Below are 26,816 nucleotides of genomic sequence, written 5' to 3' on the forward strand. Positions count from 1 at the left end.
CCAAAATGGAGGATATGTCAAAGGGACACAGGAACCAACTTGAAATAATTCCCAATGGAACAATTTGAGTGACAAAATAATTAACATACTATTGGATTATAATCCCACGTATAAAATAAATGTACATGCCTAGACAGATTATTAAATGATTGTATAAATAAATGGGGAGAAGACCTTTCTTACAAGGTAAGATTCCTTACAAATCTTACAAAAGTAATCCAGGGCTTCCCTGGTGGTGCAGTGTTTGGGAGTCCGCCTGCCGATGCGGGGGACGCGGGTTCGTGCCCCGGTCCAGGGGGATCCCACGTGCCGCAGAGTGGCTGCGCCCGTGAGCTGTGGCCGCCGGGCCTGCGCGTCCGGGGCCTGTGCTCCGCGGCGGGAGGGGCCGCGGCGGTGAGTGGCCCGCGTACCGCAAAAAAAAAAAAAAAAAAAAAGTAATCCAAGTAATATATGTAGTTACTTCCTGCTCCAAGAGGTGGAGCTTAGTTCATACACTCTCTCCCCACCTCCTCCAGTGTAGGCTTAGTGACCAACTTCCAAAGATTAGAGTATGGAAAAGGAAAAACTATAACTTTATAGTGGAGAAACATGACAAACACTACCTTAACCAAGTGATCAAGGTCAACATCACCAGTGGTAAGTGCTGTTGCTATCAGGTACCCTTGACATGATGTGATGAGAAGGGCATTTCACGTCTATAGCATCCTTCCCCAAACCCATAACCCCAGCCCAATCATGTGAAAGACATCAGACAAATCTAAACTGAGGGAGTCTAAAAAATACATCACCTGTACCCTTTAAAACTGTCAAGATCATGAAAAACAAGGAAAAACTGGACAACTGTCAAAGATCAGATGAGACTGGAGAGACATGACAACTAAATGCAGTGTGATGCCCTGGACTCTATCCTGTGACAGGAGAAGGACACTAGGGGAAAAGTTGGTAAAATACGAATAAAGTTTGGAGTTTAGTTAACAGCAATGTACCAAAGTTGGTTTCTTAGTTTTAACAAAAGTACCAAATAAGCATGAAAAATATGGATATTAGGTGAAACTGGATGAGGGTGTATGGAATTCCTCTTTTCAACTTTTCTGCAAATCTAGCATTATTCCAAAATTAAAACTTTATTCAAAAGAAAACAAAGACCTTTGCATATACAGGAGCTTGATATATGATAAAGGTAGCACTACGTTTTTCACAACGGGTTTTCCACCAGAACACAGCTGTCATGAAATCCACGGCTGAATCTAAGCCAAAATGGGAAAGGAAAAGAGTCATATCAACATTGTAATCACTGGACACTTAGATTCAAGCAAGTCTACCATTAATGGCCATCTGATCTACAAATATGGTGGGACTGACCAAAAAAACATCGAAAAATTTGAGAAGGAGGCTGTTGAGATGGGAAGGGGCTCATTCAAGGATGCCTGGGTCTTGGACAAAGTGAAAGATGAACGTAAGTGTGGCATCACCATTGATATGTTGTATCACCATCAATATCTCCCTGTGGAAATTCAAGACCAACAAGTATTATGTGACCATCACTGATGCCAGAGGGCACAGAGACTTTATCTAAAACATGATCACAGGCACTTCTCAGCCAGACTGTGCTGTCTTTTTTTTTTTTTCTGGTATGCAGGCCTCTCACTGCTGTGGCCTCTCCCGCTGCGGAGCACAGGCTCTGGACGCACAGGCTCAGCGGCCATGGCTCATGGGCCCAGCCGCTCCGCGGCATGTGGGATCTTCTGGGACCGGGGTACAAACCCACGTCCCCTGCATCGGCAGGCGGACTCTCAACCACTGCGCCACCAGGGAAGCCCTGTGCTGTCTTGATTGTTGCCGGTGGTGTTGGTGAATTTGCAGCAAGCGTTCCAAGAACAAGCAGACCCATGAGTGTGCCCTTCTGGCTTACACACTGGGTGTGAAGCAATTAATTGTTGGTGTTAACAAAAGGGATTCCTACAACAGGAAAGAGATACAAGGAAATCATTCAGGAAGTCAGGACCTACATTAAGAAAATTGGCTATAACACTGACACAGTAGCATTTTTGCCATTTCTGGTTGGAATGGTGACAACATGCTGGAGCCATGGAAAGTCATCCATAAAGAAGGCAATGCCCGGCACTTCCCTGGCGGTGCAGTGGTTGAGAGTCCGCCTGCCGATGCAGGGGACACGGGTTCGTGCCCTGGTCCGGGAACATCCCACATGCCGCGGAGCGGCTAGGCCCGTGAGCCATGGCCGCTGAGCCTGCGCGTCCGGAGCCTGTGCTCCGCAACGGGAGAGACCACAACAGTGAGAGGCCCGCATACCACACACACACACACACACACACACACACACACACAAAAGAAGGCAATGCCAGTGGAGCCACACCGCCTGAAGCTCTGGATTGCATTCTGCCACCAACTCATCCAACTGACAAACTCATTTGTCTGCCCCTCCAGAACATCTACAAAATTGATGGAATTGATACTGTCCCTGTGGAGCCGGGTGTTCAAACCCAGCACGGTGGTCACCTTGGCTCCAGTCAACGTTATAATTGAAGCCAAGTCTGATGAAATGCACCATGAAGCTCTGAGTGAAGCTCTTCCGGGGGATTATGTGGGCTTCAACATCGAAAAGGTGTCTGTCAAAGATACTCACCATGGCAATGTGGGTGGTGTCAGCAAAAATGACCCCCCAATGGAAGCAGCTGACTTCCGGACTGTCCTAAACTATCCAGGCCAAATCAGTGCTGGCTATGCACCTGTGTGGGACTGTCACCCAGCTCACATTGCTTGCAAATTTGCTGAGCTGAAGGAGGTTGATTGCCGTTCTGAGAAGAAGCCAGAAGACGGCCCCAGATTCTTGAAATCTTGTGAGGCTGCCATGGTTGATACGGTTCCTGTAAGCCCATGTGTGTTGAGAGCTTCTCTGATCCCCCTTTGGGTCGTTTACTGTCGTGACATGAGACACACAGTGGCTATGGATGTCATCAAAACAGTGACCAAGAAGGCTGCTGGAGCTAGCAAGGTCACCAAGTCTGCCCAGAAAGCTCAGAAGGCTAAATTAATATGATCCCCAATACCTGCCACCCCCATCTTAACCGGTGGTAAGAGAATGATCTCAGCCCTGTTTGTCTCAATTGGCCATTTAAACTGGTTACTAATATCAGTGTATCATGAAAACCTTCAGAAGGAAAGAGAATGAATGGTACGTGCGCATGTGTGTGTGTGTGTGTGTGTGTCAGTTTTAAGTTATCAGTTTTTAAAATCAGTACTTTTTAATGGAAAAAACTTGACCAAAAATCTGGCACAGAATTTTGAGACCCTTTAAAACAAAGTTTAATGAGAAAAAAGAAAAAAAAAAAAAAACCAAAAACGATGGCACAAAAGATCAATGGGAAAGAGATGGTGTGGTACATTGCAAAGCTCATCCACAAATCTCTCCCAGCCTGGAGTGCAAGCCTCTTGGCAGTGAGACTTTGCAGTTCCTTCCTCCGGAGGGGGAGGTGTTTCTTCACCCATCCAGGAACAGTTTGGATTTAGAGGTCTTGGCAGCCAAGTACCACTGCCACCGTAGAGTATTCCTGGCTTTGCTAGTTTAAATGATGACAGTTCTGTGCATTTTCATTATTTCCTTTACTATCTTTAGTCTTTATTCTTCAGTTTACTTTTTTTTGGTGTTTGTTAACATTTTCACTACATCAACACTGTAATTTTACTTTGCTGCTATTGAAGTAATCCTGGACCACTAATTCCAAATGTAATTATATTTTCAAAGAGGTTTTGTGTGGGGCAAATCACCCCTGAAAGTGCAGAATGGTAGGCAGGTCAACTTGAGCGTTCTGGAGATGAGTAAAGCCTTGGGGTGGGGGGATGGTGACAGGTGTACACAGGGACCAGCGGACAGCCCTGAGTGAGCGAGGGTGGCAACCCATGGGGGAAGAGCATTCCAAGTAGGAGCTACAGCAAATGCAAAGGCACTGAGGGGACTTCCCTGGTGGTCCAGTGGTTAAGAATACCCCTTCCAATGCAGAGGACAAGGGGTCGATCCCTGGTTGTGTAACTAAGATCCCAAAGATCCCACGTGCCACAGGGCAACTAAGCCCGAGCCGCAACTACTGAGCCCAGGCTCTCTGGAGCCTGTGCGCCACAACTAGAGAGATGCCCATGTGCTGCAACGAAAAGATCCGCATGCCACAACGCATGACCCAACGCAACCAAATAAATAAATAAATAAATATATTTAAATGCAAAGGCACTGAGGTAGCAAGGTAATCAGAGAGTTCAGGAAACAGCAAAAGGGCCATTGTGTCTGCAAGGGAGGGAGGGCCAGAGTGGTAAAAATGAGGTCAGTTGGAGAGTCAGCCAGACACAGTTTATGCAGTTCTTGTTGACAAAGTAAGGTCTTCATAATATTTGGATTGTCTAGATTTGCAGTTCCCAAACTGGGCACCAAACTGCCCAGAGTACCGCAAGAAATTCACACATTGGAAGGTTTTTATAAGTTGAGGGAAATACAGCAATTCCTGACATCTATTGCAAACCACGAACTCAAGGTAGTTCATAACTTCAACATTAGATTGTGCTACTTTTCTTTTTTATTTTCTGCCTCTGCAGTCACATTGTTTTCTCTTTTTAAATTTTTATTTATTTATTTACTTATTTTTGACTGTGTTGGGTCTTCGATGCTGCATGCGGGCTTTCTCTCGTTGCAGCGAGTGGGGGCTACTCTTTGCTTCAGTGCACGGGCTTCTCATTGCGGTGGCTTCTCTTGTTGTGGAGCACGGTCTCTAGGTGCAAGGGCTTCAGTAGTTGTGGCATGCAGACTCAGTATTTGTGGCTCACAGGCTCTACAGCGCAGGCTCAGTAGTTGTGGCACACGGGCTTAGCTGCTCCGTGGCATGTGGGATCTTCCCGGACCAGGGATCAGACCCATGTCCCCCTGCATTGGCAGGCGGATTCTTAACCACTGTGCCACTGGGAAGTCCCTGTGCTACTTTTTTTTTTCTTCTTCTCTTCTTCTTCTTTTTTGTGTGCTATTTTTCTATCAAAGATGTCAGAGCTTCACAAAGCTGGGATTTCAGTGGTTACTGTAATAAAAAGCAAGTACCAAGCAAAATCTACATGAAACAGAAAATAAGCGTGGCAGTGTCCAATCTGATTTCAAGGTTGGAGAGATAGCGATGTGCCTAATGGGTGTGCATACCCCCTTAGTAAATAACTGCGGTTATTTAAGAATAAAATAAAAAATATTTTTTCTTTTACATAATATACATTTTCCCCAAATAGCTACTTAATTAATTGTTAGAACATAAATACTTGCTAAGTTGTTTGGATCTAGCTATTTAATAAATTTTTAACAGTTCAATAATTTTTTTTGGCCTAGGGGCCCTGCAAAAAATCACTGGGACAATAAGGGCACCATGAACTGAGAAACTCTGGGAACCTCTGCTCTATACCCTTAAATGGAATTCAGTTTCATTGGTTCTGAATTCCTGTTAATGGACATTAATTTGTTTTTTTTTTTGGTTTTTGGTTTTTGTTTTTTTTGGTAGCTTTAAGCTTCCCCTTGGGAATGATCATTTAAATTAAAATTTTCTTTTCTTTGTTTACCCAGGTTTCTAGCTGTATCATTCACAATAGCCAAGACGTGGACGCAACCCAAAGATAAATGGATAAACAGAATGTGGTGTTTACATGCAATGGAATATTATCTAGCCTTAAAAAGGAAGGAAATTCTGTGACATGCTACAACATGGATGAAACTTGGAGACATCAGGCTCCGTGAAAGAAGCCGGACACAAAAGGACAAATGCTGTATGATTACACTTAGGTGAGGGACCTAGAGTAGTTAGATTCATAGAGACAGAAGGTAGAATGTTGGTTACCAGGGTCTAGAGAAAGAGGAGGATGGAGAGTTCTTGTTTCATGGGAACAGAGTTTCAGTTTTTGAAGATGAAGAATGTTCTGGAGATGGACGGAAGTAATGGTTGTACAACGATGTGAATGTACTGAATACCATTAAACTGTACACTTAAAATCGTAAATATTAGGTTATGTGCGTTTCACCACAATAAAAAAAAATGATTTATGAAATTCATGGACCGCAGTTATTATTCCTAAGGCAAATTAAGATTCTCACCTACAGAGGGCGCCCTTGTCAGTTCCTAGTACCTTTCCTTGGTGGGTTGCAGAAACTGTACTTTTTGAAGCTGCAGGTTTCTCCTCTCCCAGCTCCTGTGCAGCAGTCCTCTCCCTTCCAGCCTCTCCCTCACCCTTCTGAGGCTTTTGCTAAAGGATTTTTACTGCTGTTGACCAAAGGGAAACAGACTTGGCTTATACATGACGACCCTTCTCTTTTCTTCCTTCTCGGAGAGACACAGTTACAAGAAGTGCCAATATGGTCTATATATTCACCACTTAAAAATGGTGAAGATGCACCAGTCAGAATGGCCATCAACAAAAAGTCTACAAACAATAAATGCTGGAGAGGGTGTGGAGAAAAGGGAACCCTCTTGCACAGTTGGTGGGAATGTGAATTGATACAGCCACTATGGAGAACAGTATGGAGGTCTCTTAAAAAACGAAAAATAGAAGTACCATACGACCCAGCAATCCCACTACTGGGCATATACCCTGAGAAAACCATAATTCAAAAAGAGTCATGTACACAATGTTCATTGCAGCTCTATTTACAATAGCCAGGACATGGAAGCAACGTAAGTGTCCATCGACAGATGAATGGATAAAGAAGATGTGGCACATATATACAATGCAATATTACTCAGCCACAGCAAGGAACGAAACTGAGTTATCCGTAGTGAGGTGGATGGACCTAGAGTCTGTCATACAGAGTGAAGTAAGTCATAAAGAGAAAAATACCGTATGCTAACACATATATATGGAATCTAAAAAAAATGGTCATGAAGAACCTAGGGGCAAGACGGGAATAAAGACACAGACCTACTAGAGAATGGACTTGAGGATATGGGGAGGGGAAAGGGTAAGCTGGGACGAAGTGAGAGTGGCATGGATGTATATACACTACCAAATGTAAAATAGATAGCCAGTGGGAAGCAGCTGCATAGCACAGGGAGATCAGCTCCGTGCTTTGTGACCACCTGGAGGGGTGGGAGGGAGGGAGGCGCAAGAGGGAAGAGATATGGGGACATATGTATATGTATAACTGATTCACTTTGTTATAAAGCAGAAGCTAACACACCATTGTAAAGCAATTATACTCCAATAAAGATGTTTTAAAAAAATGGTGAAGATGCTACATTGTATGCTATGTATATTTTACCACAGTAAAAACTAATTTTAAAAGAAAAGAAAGGTTATATAGTGTCAGGCCTTTGAGGATTGGAAGAACTGATGTCAGATTCAACCAGTATTTTGTAGGGAAACGAGATCCCAAGAACTCAGGTATGTCACAGAGGGCTGGGAGACAGGGATGTTTCCGGGCAGAGGAAGAGCGTGGAGGCTGACAGAGTGGGCCAGAGGTGGGGAGAAAAAGGGGCATTCAGAAACCAGAGTCAGGGAGAATTCATAGAAAGAAAAAAAATTCTGGTGAAAAAGTCCAGCCCGGTTTCCTGACAGGGGACCAGGGCCACTGTCGTCCAGAGGAACAAGTCGGAAACTATTACATTTCCATCATTACCTAACAAGGCAAAGGGCATTTGATCACAAAGACATCCCTAGGGGTTTGAATGGAAAGCAAACACTGTCTTATGCTCAAGCAATAATAATACACTAAGGCCATGAGATGGTTATGTTTATTACCGTGTATGGGGCTTCTGCTCTGACTTGCCTCTCATCTAGGTCCGCTCAAAACTGTACCACCATCCACAACTCAAGTACCAACAGTGGCAGAGCTGGGATTCGAACCCTTGAGCTCTGACCATGGAGGCCATACAATTACCCACTGCCACACGCTGTGTCATCTGGCAGGGCAAGCTTGGTAGTTCAGAGCTAGATGTGTTTCTCCCAAACCAACTATGGAACATCCTTCCATCAGCACACTTTCCCTTCTGATGGCACAGAACGAGGTAGGAATAGTAGGGAGTTGTGATCTCTGGAGAAAACTTCCCTGCTCTCAGGTGCGGTCCAGGCAGGCTGGATTCCCCGCAGCATTTGCTGTGTCACTGGCAGCAGGGAGCAGCCTCAGGGCTTCTGTGGGAACAGCGCTTTCCAGCCTCAGAGGGGAAAATGATGTCTGCTGCTTCCAGGATGGAGACATGCTCTCCTCCAGAAACTGAGTTTACCACCTTGAATACTTGGGAATGTTTACGCTGAAAACTCCCAAGAATCAGAATTCAATCATTCACAATGCTTCAGGAATCCCCCCCCAAGTTTACTCATGCTACATTCTTCTTCTATAAAGAGAAAAATATGAACAACATAAAAATAAACTGAGAGCAAAAAAGAAGTGAAAACATGTATTTAAGAAAACATTAAGGAATGTCTTGGAGCCAGTATCGATTTAGCCCAATTTCCTGAAATCCTACATCTAATTTAAATAGGCTGTGGGCTTTTAGAGCCAAAATGGACTTTTTGAGTCCACGATTTTCATTCTGCAGACGAAAGTCAGGGAGGTCCAACACCTCCGTCAGTGGCTGTCTGTCAGGGGCAGAGTACAGGCTATTGCACTTGAAGCCTTTGACCTTGGACGGACACCAGTTTTGAGCCCACATTCTTAAAGGTTTCCTTCCATAGGCTTTTGGGCCAAACATTCCCCCCACGGCCTCTCAAGTGCATCCCCAGCTTTCACAACCTTCAGCAAGCAGCCCTTTGCTATCGATGTGGCTCTTTGGTGCCAGCTCTATGAACAAACCACCGTTTGTTGCTTTTTAAAAATAAGCCTTTTTAGCTCTGGACAACATTCGGCCTCAGTGTCCTGAGCTGAAAGGTTGGTTTCTTTGCAGCTGACAAATGATGGCTTATGTCTTCTCGGAACGGCTGCAGCCCATCTTTGTTGAAAGCCCCAAAGGCTTACTTTGATAGCCCAGTGAGAGCACAGGTACAGGCTGTGCCCAGCACACAAACATCCTCCAAATCAGGTTTGTCTATGTGGGGAGGGAAGTAGCCAGGATCTCAAGGAAGGAGGAAAATAGAGATGTAACTTAGGAAATGGGGGCGGGGAGTAACTGGCTTCCACTTTGTTGGGGGCACACAAAGTATGAGGACCAGAGAGGAAAATAAACGGAATTCTTTAATTTTCTTGCAAGATTCCAAAATTCTTAAAGACATCAGGTTAGGAGTAAGATGATTTAACAGGGCGCAGCTGAGGGGCACAGCAGAGGGCAGGGAGGGACTTGTCCTCCAGCCTCGTCACTCACATCCCACAAGCACCCAGGCACACTGCGCTCTCCATCCTTTCCGAACACCTTTCCAATCTGGCCACTCCTCCCTTCTCTCTGGACCTGCAAAGCGCCAGCCCAATGCTCAGTCACAGCCTCCAGGCTCCCCTCCCCTTCAGACCATCTCCCTGGACCCACTTTGCAGTCTTTGATCTTTTTAAAAAAAATGGCTTCATAAACAACAAGGTTCTATTGTATAGCACAGGGAACTATATTCAAGAGCCTGTAATAGGGCTTCCCTGGTGGCGCAGTGGTTGAGAGTCTGCCTGCCGATGCAGGGGACACGGGTTCATGCTCGCTTTGGGAAGATCCCACATGCCGCGGAGCAGCTAGGCCCATGAGCCGTGGCCGCTGAGCCTGCATGTCCGGAGCCTGTGCTCTGCAACGGGAGAGGCCACAACAGTGAGAGGCCTGCATACCGCAAAAAAACCATAATGGAAAAGTATATGAAAAAGAAAAGAATTTTTTAAAAGAATATATATAGTATATATACATATAACTGAGTCACTTTGTTGTACAGCAGTAATTAACACAACATTGTAAATCAACTATACTTCAATAAAAAATTTAAACGAGAAAACAGTTTTATGGGGGAATTCCCTGGTGGTCCAGGGGTTAAGATTCTGCACTTCCACTGCAGGGGGCACGGGTTCGATCCTTGGTTAAGGAGCTAAGATCCCGCATGCCGCTCTGTGAAGCCAAAGAAACAAACAAAACCACCCCAGCTTTACGGAGATATAATCCACACACCACACAACTCACCTATTTACAGTTAAGCGGGCTTTGGCCTATTACATTATTAATTTATTTTTGAAGTTGTGGTAACTACATGACATAAAAATTGCCATTTTAAGTGTACAATCAAGTGGTCCTAATTGCATCCACAGTGTTATACAGCCATCACCACCATCTATTTCTCAACTCTTGGAAACCTCTAATCTATTTTCTGTTTCTACAAATTTGTGTATTCTAGATATTTCATGTAAGTGGAACTATGCAATATTTATCATTTTCTTATTTCACCTAGCATAATGTTTTTAAGGTGCATCCATGCTGTAGCATGTATCAGAAGTTCATTCCTTTCTGTGACTGGATAATATTCCACATTTTGTTTATCCATTCATCCATCGATGGACCCTTGGGTTGCTTCCACCTTTTGGCTATTATGAATAATGCTGCTATGGACATGAGTGTACAAATATCTCTTGGAGTCCCTGCTTCCTATTCTTAGAAGTATAATCCCTGGACCCACTGTTGACCCCTCCAGTCTAGTTGCATTCAGAAGCCAGAGTCATCTTTTACCAACACACACCTGATTGCATCACTCATCTGCTTACAACCCTTTGCTGGCTTAAGACGGAAGGGCTCACAAGGGCTTAGGATAAAGATGGAAGTGTTCTGGGGCTTCCCCAGAGGTCCAGTGGGTAGGACTCCTCGCTTTCACTGCCAAGGGCCTGGGTTCAATCCCTGGTTGGGGAATTAAAATCCCACAAGCTGTGCAGTGCGGCCAAAAAAAAAAAAAAAAAGATGGAAGCGTTCACCAAGGTCTCTGGGTCCCTGAGCTCTGACAGCTGACCTCTCCACATCACCCTGCCCTGCCCTTTTCTCTCTGCTCCATGTCCTGCATGCATTTCTGGAGCCATGCTTCTTTGGGATTTCACATATGCTGATCCCTTTTCCTAAGATGTTCATCCTCCCCAAATATTGATACCTAGCTTTTGCTTGGCCAACTCTTCCCGTCTTTCTCACCCATCTTATCTTTAAAAGGTCCCTAACACCTCCTTCCCTTCCTCCTTCCCTCCCTCCTTCCCTCCCTGGGTCTCATTCCCATGGCTCCTTGGCATTCCCTTGGCATTACCTGTTCAATGTCTGTCTTCCTCACTGTACCAATGACTAATACTGAGTACTTACTCGTTCCAGGCCTTGTCCTACCCATGTCACCTGTTTCAACTCATTCAATTCTCACAATAAGCCTGATGCCTTTACAGGTAAGGAGATCTGGGGATGCCGTCACACCTAGTAGCAGTGTCCACACTGGCAACTGGAAACCAGCACATCCCTACGGGACAGTGGTGGCAGCCACCAGCCCTGAGGGAGCATGGTTCCCTTCCTGTGTTAGGAGTGTCCCCAGGTACGTAGGTACCTAATTCATATCTAAAGTAGATGGATGAATGGAATGGAAAGAACATCAGGGAACCGAGTTTTAAGCAAACGTCTCTTACTGAATGGCTGCTAAGTGCTGGGCATCCTTACCCACCCTCCCTGCCTCAGTTTCCCCAGCCTAGAAGTGCACAAGAATACTTAGGTCCAAGGGTTATTGAGAAGGTTGAATATTTTAATGTAAATTTTAAAAATCATTGTGCCTGGTAGACTGGGTCCCACTAACAAATATTGATGTTTGCATTTGCCCCTCTCACCCCTAGCCCAAGACAGGGAGGTAATGGCCGGAATCCGAGTTCTCCTGGCCCTGCCCCTGCCCCTGCCCCTGCCCCTGCCGGAGCACGGTGTGAGACGCAGTGACATCCAGCTCGCCGGGATCCTTGTAGCCCACCTCTAAGAGGTTCCCCCAGGTAGGCCAGCGAGTCTCGGTTTTCTCGGTCCAGGCCTCCCCGCCGCACTCTGCGGCGTGCGCGGTACAGTTCAGAGCCGGCCGGCGCAGGGCGCCCGGGCCCGCCCTTGGGCCTCATGATCTACATTTCCGCGTCAGTCCCGCCGCGAACTTGGCATGCCCTCCCGCGGTGTTCGGGAACACTTTGTGCCGAGAGCCCGCCCGCCCTGCCCTCCTCCTTCCCGCCGGCGCCGCCTGGCCCGGACGCCCAGCGCAGTCCGCGGGGTTTGGGTTCCTGGACCCCAGGTACCCCACCCGGCGCGCGGCCACGGAGCCCCCAAGTACTTGTCCTCGGTTCCCCCGAGCCCGAGCCGTGCAGCCCGCTCCTCGCGCACGGGCTGGGCGTCCAAACGTAGGTTGCACCGCGCGTAATCGAGAGGTTCAGAAAGATGCTGTGGCCCATTTTAAAACAAAGCCCATTTATTGCGTTCGGCGGCTGTTTGTGCCGGTCCAGTGTCAGATCCTCTGAGCGCGGCGGACAACCAGGACCCAAAGGAAACGTAGTCGCAGCGAAAAGAAACCGGCTCTGGAGCCATCTGATCCGTTTTCAGCACAACGCACATCCCTCCCCCCCGCCCCACTCTCCCCAGCCCCGCGATGGTTCCCCTCCTGGCTGCGTAAGCTTTGGCGTCGGGCAATGCTCCGGGTCTCGGTCTTCTCCTCTGTGAAATGGGGAAAACTGTGCGAGCTTGGTGATTCTGCACGTGGAGCGCGCTGGGTCGCAGAGACGTCAGTGTTGCGGTCCCACACCTCCAGTACCCCACCTTCCCGCGGCCCCCACCCCGGGGCTCCCGGGCTCCAAGCGCGGCTCTGGCTCCTAAGTACGTCACGGGTACCGGCCGCACTCCACAGGCGGCCAGGGCGAGGCTGGCACGGGGCCAGCGCGGGCCAGGCCAGGGGCGCTGAGCCGTCTCCGGGGCGGGGACCCGGGCGTGGAAGGCGCTAAAGTTGCGCGGCCCTCGGCGCGCTGTTGGGGGCGCCCTCCGCGGCGGGCAGCGCGCCAGGGACCGGCCTCCGCAGCTCTGGGCGCGAGAGGCTACACTTTCCCTTCGCCCCCAGCCCTCGTTTCCTCCCGCGCGGCCGCAGCGGAGATTTCCTCTCGGGGAAACCACGCGGACTCTTCCCGGGGCTCTTCGCCCCGCCCCAGTTCTCCGCCCCCTCCTCTTTGCTGGGGAGCCGGTGCTAGCCCGCGGCGGGGAGGAAGCTCTGGCAGCCTGGGCCAGGAGGTGGCAGGGGGCCGCGGAGCCGCTGGCTACCAACTCGCCCTGCCATGTGACGCCGCCCTCCGCCCAGCGACCCCCCGCGCGCCCCGGGCCCGCGCCCGCGCTCTGTCGCGCTGCGCACCATGCTCCTGCCGGGACACGCGCGCCCACCGCCAGCGCCCCAGCCAGCACAGCATCCCGGCCTCCGCAGGCAGGCAGAGCCTCCCGGGCAGCTCCTGCGACTCTTCTACTGCACCGTCCTGGTTTGCTCCAAAGAGATCGCAGCGCTCACGGACTTCTCCGGTAAGAAGCGACCTCCCTCGCTGTGCGCCCCCGGCGCCGCGGGGCGCCCAGGTGAGCCCTCGGTTGGGGGCAGGCGCCCGAGGGGGCAAGGCCGGGTTGGTTTAAAGTTGGAGCGCGCTCAGAGCCGGTTTTCTTGCCTGATAATAGGAGCCCTTAGCATATTAAGTAGCTGCGCATGTGGGATGGTGGCAGGGAAGGCCCCCCCCCCACCGAGAAAGAAGGGTGAGTAGGGTATTTGGAGTTTTTCCCTCAATGAGTTGACTTCCTCGTCAATTTCCCAGGGTCAGGGACCCGACTCCGATGGATGCGGGTCGGCTTAAAATACCTTAAACTGAGTCCTGTGCCGCGCTCAGCGCTGTTGGAACACGTGTTGTGGTCCACGCTGCACTTGGTTTGCTCTCTGCATAGGCCGGGTGTGCCCCAGCCAGCCTCTCAGGTGCCCACGTAAGGAATCCAGCCCAGAGGACACTTGACCTGAAGTCTGCGCCGACAGGCACGAGGGAAGCCCAAGGGGATGGGAGGTCTGGTGGAGATGCAGTAAGAAGATGAGTAGAAGCTTACAGAACAGAGAGGAGACTGAGGGGTAGGACTTGACCGCCAAAAGGCACCAGCGTCCCCCACCTCCATCCCCCATTGCGCGTCCCCTATCGCCTTAACAAAAAAATAACGACTTCCCCCTCCCAGTAAAGGATGAGGTTTTTCTTTGGGGGGATTGCGACCAAGGCTTCCGCAGCTGATCTCAGATAGTTCTGGCGCTGTAGGTGTGGCGCAGCAAAGTGAGAGAAGTTTCTGGGTTGACGAGGGCTATAGGAGCCGCATTCTTACGTTACGGCCGCGCTTGCTTAGAGTAACAACGTCCTTGCAAATTGTATCGGACCTGGGTCTCCGTCTGGCGAGGTTGGAGGCCTTTCACCCTTTCCTCGCCCCTGCCCTGCCCAGGAAGCAGCTCTGAATCCTACTCTTCCCCTTCTCCAGCATCTTCTGCCAAGTCCAGGCTTCCCGCATCCCTGCCTGAGGGTCTTTTGCGGTATAATCATGGCAAACGGGAGTCGTTCCTCAGCCCTATTTGTGCAGTAGACTAGTACATGGCAGGGGACACTGGCAAATCAGAAGCTGAGTTGGGTTTCTAGTTTACTTACAGAGAATGTCATTGTTAGCTGAGAGCCCTGGGTCAGAGTTTCTTTGCTTTGAATATTTAATATCAAGGCAGTGTTTCCACCTAGCAAAGGAAGCCAAGATATGTCTATTTGGCAAGGAAACTGTGGTCCTTAAAATCCAGCACCACAGGGTCAGAGCGCTATGGTAAATGTGCTGGGAAACTGCTGAATATCAAGTGCTATTGACTTTTTTTTTTTGGTAATAGAACTTTCTTGGCTGCTAGAAGAGTTCTCTCTTTGCTGGTTTAAGCTATGGAAAGCAGTTCTGAATTCAGCCACCATCAAGCTCTGAATATCGTTAAGGAAAGAACTGAAAGCCAACAAGCCCTTCTTTTGTGACATCATCGTAACTGAACAAATATTGCTTTAGGTAAATCGCGGTGTAACCATTAGACTGTTTTCATAGATTAAAGACACTTAGAGTTTGTTTCTTTAGTGGAGCAGTTGCAATCCTCGAAGCAGTCTATAGGTTACCACCCAGGTTTGGAATTGTCTGTACGGAGCAACTGTTCCAGAGGGTGAACTTGAGCTCTCAAACAGGGATGCTCTGCCCTGGGAAATGGATGCTGTCATACATGTTTTTCTAAGTGACTAAACAATAAAAGGAATTTTCTCCTGCTTTGGATGGGAACCTAAATTCCAGGGTTTAAAACTCCCTGAGCCAGTGTTGGGTCGGCGGTGATATTTCCAGGTGCACCCACAAGGAGTTCCCATGTTTCCTCTGGGCAGCCTTGCTCTTCAGTGATGTGAAGACCAGGGAGAAAGTGCCCAGGAGCCTTTTGGGAAGAAGAAAAGAAAAATAAGCTTCTCTGAAACCACAGACACACTCAGGCTTAGATCTAAATTCTATCTTGTGTGGCGTCGGGGAAATATTAGAAAAGGCTCAGGGAGAAAGGTGAAGTCTTCAAAGTTGATTCATTTGATTTGAAACTTCATGAACCTTTAGGGACCCCCTAACCATGTGACATACGGCATCGAGGAAAACTCCTAAGCTCCAAAGATGACAGTCCGAGGGTTCAGTTGAATGTTTTCATTGAAGCAGTGCATCCTGATCACGTGACTCCAACACACACCTCCGCCCCTGCCACCCCCCACTGTGGCCTCAAAGCCTGATGCCTGCTCTCCTGGGGACAGGAGGTCCTATTCCTGCACTTGGAGGGGTGTGTAGAAACCAGTGCCTGAAAAAAGACAGTGGACCCTCCCTGTCGGAGCCGGACAGCAATAGCTGAGGGCTGGAGAGCACCATTTGACAATGTAGTTACTTGCTTGTTTTTCTAAACAAGGAAACACCAAAAAGCCAGACAGAGGGGGGAGGGTGGAGGGAACTTGGGACCCCCTTCAACCTTCGTGAAGAAGGGAATGGAAGAAGGATGGTGAATCCAGGTGAAAGAAAGTGCCAAAATGAGAGGGGTCCCAGCTATGGTCTGTACAGTACAGGGCCTCCAGGGAGATGAACGGTGCAGAGTTTTGGAAAGTTACTTAAGCCTTTCTCTTCTTTGCAGCTCTTCCTTGAGCTTTTTACCGAGGCCGTCAGCTGCTGTAGTTTTCCTGGGTCATTGATTTTTTTGGCCCCAGGGATTCCAGCATCGGATCTCACTCTTAATAAGCCAGAGGCTGCATTGGGGCCTGCTTCTCCCCCTCCATGCTCGTGACTTGTGCTAATGACCTCCAAGCCTGCTAGGAAACAGGCTCCCTAAACACCCCCTTCCCTCTCCTCCCTGAAGATGTTGAGATGCTGCCAGTGGCCACTGGAAGGCTATCATCACGGCATTAAAAACACATCCCAGGAAGGCAAGAACAGTTCATGCAAAATCACTGCCTCTGATCCTTAAGCCCGAACTCAAATGTGCTTGGCTTTCATCCATTTTCCTCTGGGATGGTCTTCTGTTCTTTTGACTGCATTCCCAAATTGAGGATTTAGCCTGAGAGGTCCAAACTGATCACTGATTTTTTTTTTTTAATAGAAATGTCATGTCAGCATCATCTTTGTTCAAAGAACAAGGCAGGATGAGGGCAGAGAGGAGGGAGGGGTGCCATTTTGGTTCCAGCCATTAAACGCTAAGGACCCTCTACATTTGGTCCTGCTTTAAAGCGGGATGTTTCAGTGCATCCCTGAACTTAGTCTGCCGTGTCCCTCAGGTCTTGTTCATGTTTTTGGTGGTTTTACTCTTTGCCGAGAGCAGGCACCGTCTTCTCCATCTGCTCTTCCCTTTCTCCCTCTTCTGTTTTGTTTTGTGTTTTTTCTTTTTTTTCTTTCTTCTCAAAGAAGTTCAAAGTGATGGATGGGCTGATGGGCAGAGAGGGAAGGAAAGGATAGAAAATTCATCAAGTTCCCACTTGGATTCCTAGAAAACTCTTGACTTTTGACAAAGTCATCATGACCCTATGTTTACACGTTTGGTTTTACCCTAGGGCACGTAGTGGTAAATGTGGGAAGCAGAAAGGAAAGGAGGTGAGAAACAAGGGGAGCGGAGCAGCTTTTAAGGCCTTCCTTGTACCCAGATGTCCTCAGACCTTAAAGAAAGGGCACTGCACGAGGGAAGTGGGTCTCTGGGCTGACGTCCTACCTCCCGCCCCCGGGAATCAGTAGCCCAAGCAAGCAAGATGTGGGGCTTGTTATCAGATCATTTGCAGCTCAGCAAGTAAGCCCCATCCTAGCTCCTATTTCATTGGTCAGGAATTTCAGAATGTAGAAAAATGGTCATTCAGTTGATCTTGGGGGCTCGGGGGTGGGAACTTGGTCGTGATGGAGTTGTCCATTTAGCAGAGGTTGAACCTTCCTGTTGTGTTCAGAGAGGCAGTGGGTCTCAACCCCGGCTGCACACTAGAACTGCTTGAGTCTAAACAGCTGTACGGATGCTCTAGCAGCAACTCAAGGCATCTGATTTAATTGATCTGGGAGATCCAGGCCTTGGTCTCTTTTTCAAAGCCCCCAGGCAATTCTAGCGCACAGCCAGAGTTGAGAACCATTGCTCTGGTGTCAGAGGGCAGGGCTGCCTCCTGTCTCTGTGTCAGTTCATCCAGGGGGACACGGGCATGACGGGGTCTCCCTTCACCCACCCTCCCGCACCCCAGGGCTCACCACCAGGGAGACCAGGATGTATTTTCCCAGCTCTCAGTTTGCCACTGCATTCCAACACACACGTATGCACACACTTATACATACATGCACGTGTGCCTATGTACACACGCACAGCTCTTCTTTTTAGCATGCCTCGGTCACATCATCCTTTAATTCGGGATTGTCTTCATTTTCAAAACTTTCATGGAGCGAAAAGCCAGCTCGTAACGAAAGAAAAAACAAAGCAAATGTCTGCAGGAGTTGTCCAGCTGTCACAGAAGAAGAGGGATGAAGAGTAAGTGTCTCAAAGGGCTTGTCTGTTTCCATGGAAAGTAACAACGTTTGAAAAGTGTTCTCCCGGCTCTTTCTGTAGCCGAGAAGAGGAGTCTGGGTAAGGGAGTGGTCCTGTTATTAATGGCTTTGGTCTCCCAGGCGCTTTATTGGAAAGGGCAGCCTAGTAGCCATTTCAAGGAAGGAACAGAAAGGAAGGGAGTAAAAATTAATTGAGCACCGGGTTATCTGATTTCATCCTCATAGCAACACTGTGAGGTAAGTAGTAGTCTCACTTCACCCAGCCTCAGAGAGGTTAAGTGACTTGCCCAAGACCTCCCAGCTAGGAAGCAGAGCAGAGGCAGACCCTAACTCCAGCCCAGGAGTGGGGCCAGGCTGGGCGGCTTGGCCCATGTGGGTGCTGAGTGGGGGACAAAGCCAGAGAAAAAGTGCCACAATTTGCTTAACCTTTCTGTATAGTCCTTGGATTGACCGTGGTGGTTTCAGTTGCCCTCTGAGTAGACTGACCTCTTCCCATTCCTTCCTTCCACGTCTTCTCATCACAATTCATCCATAGTAGGTACAGGCACAAGGTGATTAGTGGATACAGGAGAAAAATGTTAGAACTTCTGTTCTTTTCTATTTGTTTCTTTTCTATCTTTAAAAAAGAAGTTGTGTTTTGCTTATAATTAACATAAAGTTGAGGGAGTTCCCTGGCTGTCTGGTGGTTAGGACTTGGTGCTTTCACTGCCGTGGCCCATGTTCAATCCCTGGTCAGGGAACTAAGATCCCATAAGCCATGCCATGTGGCCAAAAACAAAAACTAAAAACAAAAACAAAAAAAACCCATACAAGTCGACAGCAGAACAGTACATAATCTCTTTTTTTTAAATTTTATTTTATTGAAGTATAGCTGATTTATAACATAATTTCTAAATGTAATATAGGGGCGAAATGTTCTCAAAATATTTTTACTGATGGGGTTCATGATCTAAAAAATTTGGAGACCACTGGTCTTCTCAGCCATCCTGTCAGCACCTTTAAAATTCTTGAAAAGGCGCCACTTTGGAAATAACATACACTGAAAGAACACCTGCTCCCATGTGACCCAGCCCTACCCCTGCCATGCCCACTACCCCAGTTAACAACTGCTAGTAAAATTTAGAGGCAGGATGTGAATCCCGTAACTGTCTTGTTTCAAAAATCCATACTCTTGTCATTCAAGCTAAGTAATGGACGTGGAAGCTAGGGGCGAGGCATTCTGAACTTTTATGATACTTGGCCACTATTTTATTTTATTTCTATTTCTTTTTAAAATTTATTTATTTATTTATGGCTGTGTTGGGTCTTCACTGCTGTGCATGAGCTTTCTTTAGTTGCGGCGAGCGGGGGCTACTCTTCGTTGCAGTGCGCGGGCTTCTCATTGTCGTGGCTTCTCTTCTCGCGGAGCACGGGCTCTAGGCACGCAGGCTTCAGTAGCTGTGGCACTTGGGCTCGGTAGTTGTGGCTTGTGGGTTCGAGAGCTCAGGCTCAGTATTTGTGGTGCACAGGCTTAGTTGCTCCACAGCATGTGAGATCTTCCCAGGCCAGGGCTCGAACCCATGTCCCTTGCACTGGCAGGCGGATTCTTAACCACTGTGCCACCAGGGAAGCCCTCAGCCACTATTTTAATGAGGTTGGTGTGTTTGTATCTTTCTGGAAGGAAATAGCTTCCCTGAATAACATCAGTTCTAGAGTCACCTAGATTTTAACGATAGAAGGAGACTCTCAGATGGGAGGGTGGCCGACCAAGTGATTCTAATCTGTTTTCTCTGAGCTTCTCTCTTTCCCTGTGGGGTCTCTAATTCTGCTACCCCTTAGCTGGCCCCTGTGTGTGCACCATCTCAGTTGAAACGCTGACCCATCGTAAGGGGTATATTCTTTACTTGGTTCCCTTAGGACAAGTAAGAGAAGTTAGTTAAAAATACTGTAGCGTATCAAGAACATAGAGCACTGTGTACCACACAGTGCTTTCAGCACTTCGTGTTTATTAACTCATTTAATCCTCACAACGCTACGAAGGGAATACTGCTATGATAAGTTGAAGAAATAGCATCAAGAGAGGCTAAGTAACTTTTGGGGATTTGAATGCAGGCGGCTTCTCTAATGCTAAAGCAAATAAATTACAAGTTGTTTAAAACAGTGCCACTTCTGTAATGTTTATCTCTTAATATACTAGATCCAAAGCTTTCCCAGGACTTACAGGTGTTGTCTGTTCCATGTCGTGTCTAGAGATAGCACCGTCCAGCCCCAACTAACTGATTACAGGATAGGATCTATAATTCATTTCTGGAAATATGGTGGCACTGGTGTTCTGGAATTGTTTCCCCAACAAAACACTTAGGGCTGGTGAATAAAACATAAAAAGCATCCTTTAAATGCGTGAGTGAGTGACTAAATGCAAGGAGTAGCCAGGGAACAAAAATGAAGAGGGATCAGAGAACTGAAGAAGTTTGCTGGCACCAACCCTATGGCTACACTGGGGCCTTTGATGAGCTTTACAACCAGGATTTAATAGGTACATGAGGGCAAGAGACAAGGCATTAGACCAATGTCAAGTGAGAAATTGGAATAAAGATCTCCTTATAAGGCCAGGACATGGAAGGGCTAAACACTCATAAAAAGATGCATGAAAAACACATCAGCCTTCTTGTAAAGAAAGATGACAAGGAACCATCTCAGCTTAGGTTCAGGATTGGAGGAAAAAATAATCTCTGTTGAGACTATGTAACCACAGGTCTGCCTTTTCAAGAGTCTGGGTTTTGAATTCACATTGCCTTTACCAGGAAACCCAAGCTGAGAAACTAAAAAAGTTGTCCCAGGTTAGTAGTGCCCCAGGGTGCCTGGGAAAAACACACAAATACTCCCTGCATAGAAACATCAACACAGGCCCCACAGATTCTGAGAGATAAAATTCTGTTGATTATGAACACAGTATCCAAAATTACACTATATGAATAATAATCAGCAAAAACAACAGAGTTTTTAATAAATAAAATAGGGAATATAAAACATAAAATAATAAAAGAGAATCTAAAACATGAAGAAAGAATGAAAGGCTATCAGGAAAGATCAGGCATATTTTTTTAAGAAATCAAATGTATGTACTAACATGAAAAATAGATTCATTGATGTTCAAAGCTTGATGGGTAAGTTAGATGCAGCTGAAGAGAGAAATAGTGAACTGGAAAATAAAGCTGGGAAAATTATCCAGAATGCCGCAAAAGAGATAAAGACACGGAAAAAAGTTTATAAGACATGGAAAATGGAATGAAGGTTCAACATACAGCTGATCAGTATTCCAGAAAGGGAGAATAGGGAAAATGAGGGAGAGGCAACACTCAAAGTGATAATACCTTAGAGTCAATTTTCAAGAGTTGATGAATGATTCAGATTCAAGCATCTCAAGCAAGATAAGTAAAAATAAATTTATGCTTATCATATTAAAACTACAAAATGCTAAAACAAAGTGACAGTTTTAAAATGACCATAGAGAAAAAAATTTTCATCTATAAAGGCTTGCCCATAACAGTGAGAGCCAGAAGCCTGTCAAATATTTTCCAGGTTCTGGGGGAAAAAAAACTGTCAGTGCAGAGCTATATACCCAGCTAAACTATCTTCAAGAGTGAGTGTGAAATAAGGGCACGTTTACCACTAATAAATCCTTACTGAAAGAACTACTAAAGAATATACTTCCTGAAGAAGGACACGGAGTCTAGAAGGAAGGCTTGACATATAAAGAAAAGAAATGATGAGCAAAGAAATGGTATAACTTTTAATGCACTTTACCTATATTTTTTGCTGTCTGCCTGCTTAGAGGGTGTCATTTCCTTGCCTTGATAGAGATGTTCTCTAAGATATCTTGTCTTTTTGGCAGCTAAAATCAAGAGATAGCTTTTTGACCCAGTTGAACTCTTCCACTGACTTATGACTTTCATCCTGAGGGTATCCAGTACTCCTTACCAGGTGGGCATCAGTTCCCTTGTGAGTACACAGTGGAAGGTCTGTATGAAAGAACAAGAAATGTTCTCAGGTCTTTCAGGTATCAGATGCTGTGCTAGGTATCATATAGGCCTACTCTAAAGAGTCAGTTCTGTCCTGAGAAAGCTTCTTTCTCAGTGGTCTCATAGTCACACAGATAACAAGCAGTTTGAGGGATGAAGAATAGATTTGGCAGGTCACATTCTCAAAATGGTATCCAAAGCACAGAGCTTGGAATTGAGGGTTTAGTAGTGTATCCATAGACCTACCAGATGACACTGCCCATGTATAGGTTTTACATTTTCACACCTGCACTTCAGGACACCTGTATCACTTGCTCACTCAGGCTCCTGGAGATGAATTTCTCCTGCATTAACAAGATAGGGAATGAAGTGATGCTTGGGGTTAGTTTCGACCTGAGAGTCAAGTTTTCTATACACAGAGAAGCAGGCAACATTAAAATTCAAAACTCAGGCCACTGACTCTGAAATGTATGTTTGCAAACTGTCTGATTTCATGTCTGCCTCAGATGTCCCATGAATACAAATCACCTCATTTGGGGTTGGAGGAGCAGGGAGGAAGAAACCTAAGAAAGATCTCCAAAACAAATCTTTAATTCGGATGAGGATAATAGAATGTAATCCCATTTCAAGTCTGTCAGCATTCCTTTGATGATTACAAATGAGTCCCTTTCCCCCTGCAATGTGGGGGAATAATCTGGATAAAATAACCCTTTTTGTCTGTGAGGGCCTGAGCGATGCATACTCATGACAGCTTTCAGAGTAGTGTTTCAGAGTCTGAGAAGGGCTCTCTGCTACCAAGTCCTTCCCTTTCTACTCTTGACTTAGAAGATTTTTCCCTCTTTTCATGTTTGGCGGCTTCCGAAGGTCTCAGGCTTAGCAATCATAAATCAATCATAGTACTGTACTCTGGAACGAGAGAGACCTGGGTCACGGAGCCCTTTCTCTTCTCTGTTTGTTCAGCGGGAGACAGGTGGAGATGAGAACGCACGATCTTATCTAGAAGGCCAATTTGTACAGCTTTTGAGGGATACACTTCAAGGAGTGCATGCAATTATAGTCTCCTTTCTATTAAAAAAATGTACACTGACTCAGGTTCAGGCTCACACACCTCTTTTCTGTCCATTTGATGGTGAAATTAAGGGACAGTCGTTTTTAAACGCCTTCTTCTATTTTGTGAGGCCTAAACACACCTTCCAAAGCTAACAATGCCAAATGCTTTGTGGACAAGTCAGACCGGATATAAAGACTCAGGTGCCATCTGCAGCCCCAGCACGAAAAGGGGCCTCAAGGCCCCAGTGCTGCAGGACCTGCTGTGTGGAGTCTGTCCTTCAGGCTGTGGAGAATTCTACAGAACAGAGCCTGTGGGCTTCTCTGTTTTGCCTCTTTAAACCTCAGTTTAAGTGTGAAGGTCCCTTTCTTCTGATTTCCTTTTTTTTTTTTTTTTTTTTAAGCAAAGGGCTGCAAGATTTTTGTCCCCAGGATTATGTGTAAATAGTGTTATGGATCCCTAAAACCATAAACCAGTGCTTTGAGGAAAACGGTCTCCTCTCATCTCAGACTTCTGCGTTTCTTTCTGGCTCTTCAAGGCAGGTTATTTGGCTTGTCAGTCTTCACCAAAAATGCCATGCGGTCCCTTAGAGTAGATGGCTGTCTTCACTCAAGAAAAATTTAGCTTGTCCTAATGTTTAATCTAAACCAGTGATTCTCAATGCTTAGTGAAATAAGACAGAGAAAGACAAATGCTATATGGTATTTACTTATACATGGAATCTAAAAAAATAATACAAATGAACGTATATACAAAACAGAAACAGACTCACAGACTTAGAAAACAAACTAATGGTTACCAAAGAGCAGAGGGAAACGGGGGAGGGATAAGTTAGGGGCATGGGATTAATAGATGCAAACTACTATACATAAAATAGATAAGCAAGAGTTACTGTATAGCACTGGGAATTATACCCATTGTCTTGTAATAAGTTGTAACGGATTCTAGTCGGCAAAATTACTGAGGCACCGTGCTGCACACCTGAAGCTAACACAATACTGTACATCAGCTGTATCTCAGTAAAAAAAGAAGGAAAGAAGCCAATGATTCTCAACCCAGGGAGACTTTGTCCCCCCGGGAATATTTGGCAGTGTCTGGAGGCAGTTTGATTCTTCACAACTAGGGGTGCTATTGGCATCTAGTGAGTGGAAGCCAGGGATGCTGCTAAACATCCTACAAGGCACCGGATGGCCACTACAGCAGGGAATGATCAGGTCCTCAGTCCTCATGCTGAGGTTGAGGAATGCTGGGCCAGACAAGACAACATGCCGTGGCTTTATGTTCTACAAGTGTGGAATCTCAAAAAAGTGGGAACATTTTTTAAAAACCAAGGTTGAGTCTGGAAAACCTAGAGGTGGCTCCACGATGCTCTTTTCAAGGCCAGCTTGCCTTCTGCAGCCACCCAAAAGGGTTCAGTTCCTCAAAGCCAAGGACGTGGCAATCCAGGCACTGCTCTCATCCAGATTTTTCTTCAGGCTCCCCTCAGCCCCGGCTTCCTCTCTGGAACTTGCCTATGTCTTTGGCCCTTTTGTCCTCCTCATTTCAAGCTCAGTTACTAGCCATCGTTAATGTCAATCTAAGATAGCCCTCTGGACGCAGAGGTGTTTAGACTTGAAGTCGCGTGCTCGCTCGCAGTGCGAGGATGTGTTTGCAACACCTCTCAATTATTTCACAACTTCACTGAAACAATCCTAGGCGCGGGGCAGGATGGGGGGCGCAATTTGATTTGAATTTTTAAAAGGAAGAGAGCAAGTCTTGAAAACCATGCTCAGATCTGCTTTTCCCTGGCTCCTCTCACTGCCTCCCCCTACTTTCCTCCTCCTCTGTTCCTGCTTCCCTTCTTCCTGCACCCTGTCTAACCGCCCCCCACCTTTGCATCCACAGACTGACAGCACATATACCCGCTGACATTTCTGTGCAACGTTGTGTCCCCATCTGTGCCGCCTGTTATATACTCTGTAAAGAGACCTGTTCAGAGACGGTTCTAAGAGTGTTACTTGCACGGATGAATCATCTATTACTATTTCAGTGCAACCCTGCCCACCCCTCTGTGCTGAATGTTATCACCTTATCAGGCCACATTTGAAGCTTCTGTGGTCATGGGACCGGGCATCATTGTAGGGCCCACACTGAGTAGAAGGAGAATCAAACAGATTCCTCTGAAATGATAGCTACAACCCCTGCCCAGAGGCCACCAGACCGGCGGACAGCCAACCACTGTCAGAGCTTGCCTTTCTCTGTCATCCTTCTTTCAAACAGGCTGCAACACTAATTAAAATATTTCTTTCTTTCTGCCAAACACAGAGAAAATATAGTATTGTTTCCAAAAGAGCAGGCAGGGGCACCAGCAGGAATGGGTGTGCAATATTTGTAAAGTTTCGTGACTCAGTAACTCTGAATCTCCAAGCATTTTAAGAGCTTTGTCCAAAAAAAGGTCTATTGTGTGGCTCTTGGCACTGAAGAAAATAGCAGGCCTGTCAGAACTCTGTTTCAGATTTAATTTTAAAGTGGGTGATGTAAGAAGGCCGTCCAATGGGAGGGCTTTGCTGCTTCTTCTCATTTCCGCCCATTCTGGTGTGACAGAACTTGAGTGTTCAGAATCCATTTATATTAAGAAATTGAAGCATCTTCCCTTGACACCATGTTAATAAAAAGGTACCACGTTCCTAAGCAAAGTACAGTATGTCTTTAAAACGAATATGACTTCCTGCAATAAAAGTAAAAACATATTTGACTGTATATGTATATTTGATTATTTGACTGTCTCTCTGTGTGTGTATATATATATTTGCACATATACAGAGCATCTTCTTGCCAGATCTTCTCTTTTTCTCAATACACTTTTTAAAAATTATAACTTTTTTCTTTTTTAATTGAAGTATAGTCGATTTACACTGTTTCAGGTGTACAGCAAAATGATTCAGTTACGTATATATATGTATATATGTGTGTGTATATATATATAGTCTTTTTCAGATTCTTTTCCATTATAGGTTATTACAAGATATTGAATATAGTTCCCTGTGCTATACAGTAGGTCCTTGTTGTTTACCTATTTTATATATAGTAGTGTGTATCTGTTCATCCCAAATTCCCAATTTATCCCTCCCCTTCCCTTTCCCCTTTGGTAACCATAAGTTTGTTTTCTGTGTCTGTGAGTCTCTGTTTTAACAATACACTTTTGAAAATGTAGGCCTAGAGACATTATTGATTTTCCCAAATGCTCCAAGCATTTGTTCTTTACTTCCGGATACAGATGTTATAAAAATAAGCAGAAAAAAACATTTTATGAAGGTGCTCTTTCCTAGTTGTTTTCTTCCCAGGATATTAAACAGTGAACAGTGATTTTTTTCATCATATAGACATGTTAATATAGGGTACACATTTATCCTCTATGTCTCTGTGTTAATAAAGATTATATACTGTGTTTTTAAACAAAGAACCAAGGGATTCTATTCAACCATTGGATTCAGCTGAACCAGGTTGTAAAGCTTCTAGGCTGGGAAAATTTCTCACAATGTAACCAAGCATCAGTCCATGTTATGGGAGTGACTTTCCCTGCTTCCAACGCCACTGGTCCTCAGCAAAACAGACTCTATTTCCTTCTTCCTGGTTTCTAGAAAATTCCCTTAAAGACCTGGACAGTCACTGAATTTAAGGTGTTTTTTTTTTTTTATAATGGGAAATTTAACGTGTAGACCCCATACGCAACATGGATCGCCCCAGGCTGGGTCCAAAATAAAATCAGACCATGGACAAGATCAGTCCTAGAAAACTGAA

At 46.2% G+C, this 26,816-nt stretch overlaps 1 protein-coding gene and 1 pseudogene across 5 annotated transcripts in view; both read left to right on the forward strand.

The window, feature by feature from the left end:
- Nucleotides 1-1,257: 1,257 nt before the first annotated feature.
- On the forward strand, nt 1,258-3,058 carry LOC116752715 (annotated as a pseudogene).
- A 9,834-nt stretch (nt 3,059-12,892) lies between these two features.
- The window catches only part of EVA1C (eva-1 homolog C), an 83,047-nt gene continuing 69,123 nt past the window's right edge, over nt 12,893-26,816 (forward strand). For 3 of the 5 annotated variants that reach the window (XM_032630467.1, XM_032630469.1, XM_032630468.1), the window contains exon 1: nt 13,014-13,508. In XM_032630467.1, coding sequence (XP_032486358.1) covers nt 13,298-13,508 — 211 coding nt within the window. In that variant the 5' untranslated portion in view covers nt 13,014-13,297. Of the gene's footprint in view, nt 13,509-26,816 lie in introns of all 5 variants that reach the window. The other 2 variants (XM_032630471.1, XM_032630470.1) reach the window with 2 other exon arrangements.

Source organism: Phocoena sinus, chromosome 4, assembly GCF_008692025.1.
Source record: "Phocoena sinus isolate mPhoSin1 chromosome 4, mPhoSin1.pri, whole genome shotgun sequence".
In the NCBI taxonomy this organism is placed as follows: domain Eukaryota; kingdom Metazoa; phylum Chordata; class Mammalia; order Artiodactyla; family Phocoenidae; genus Phocoena; species Phocoena sinus.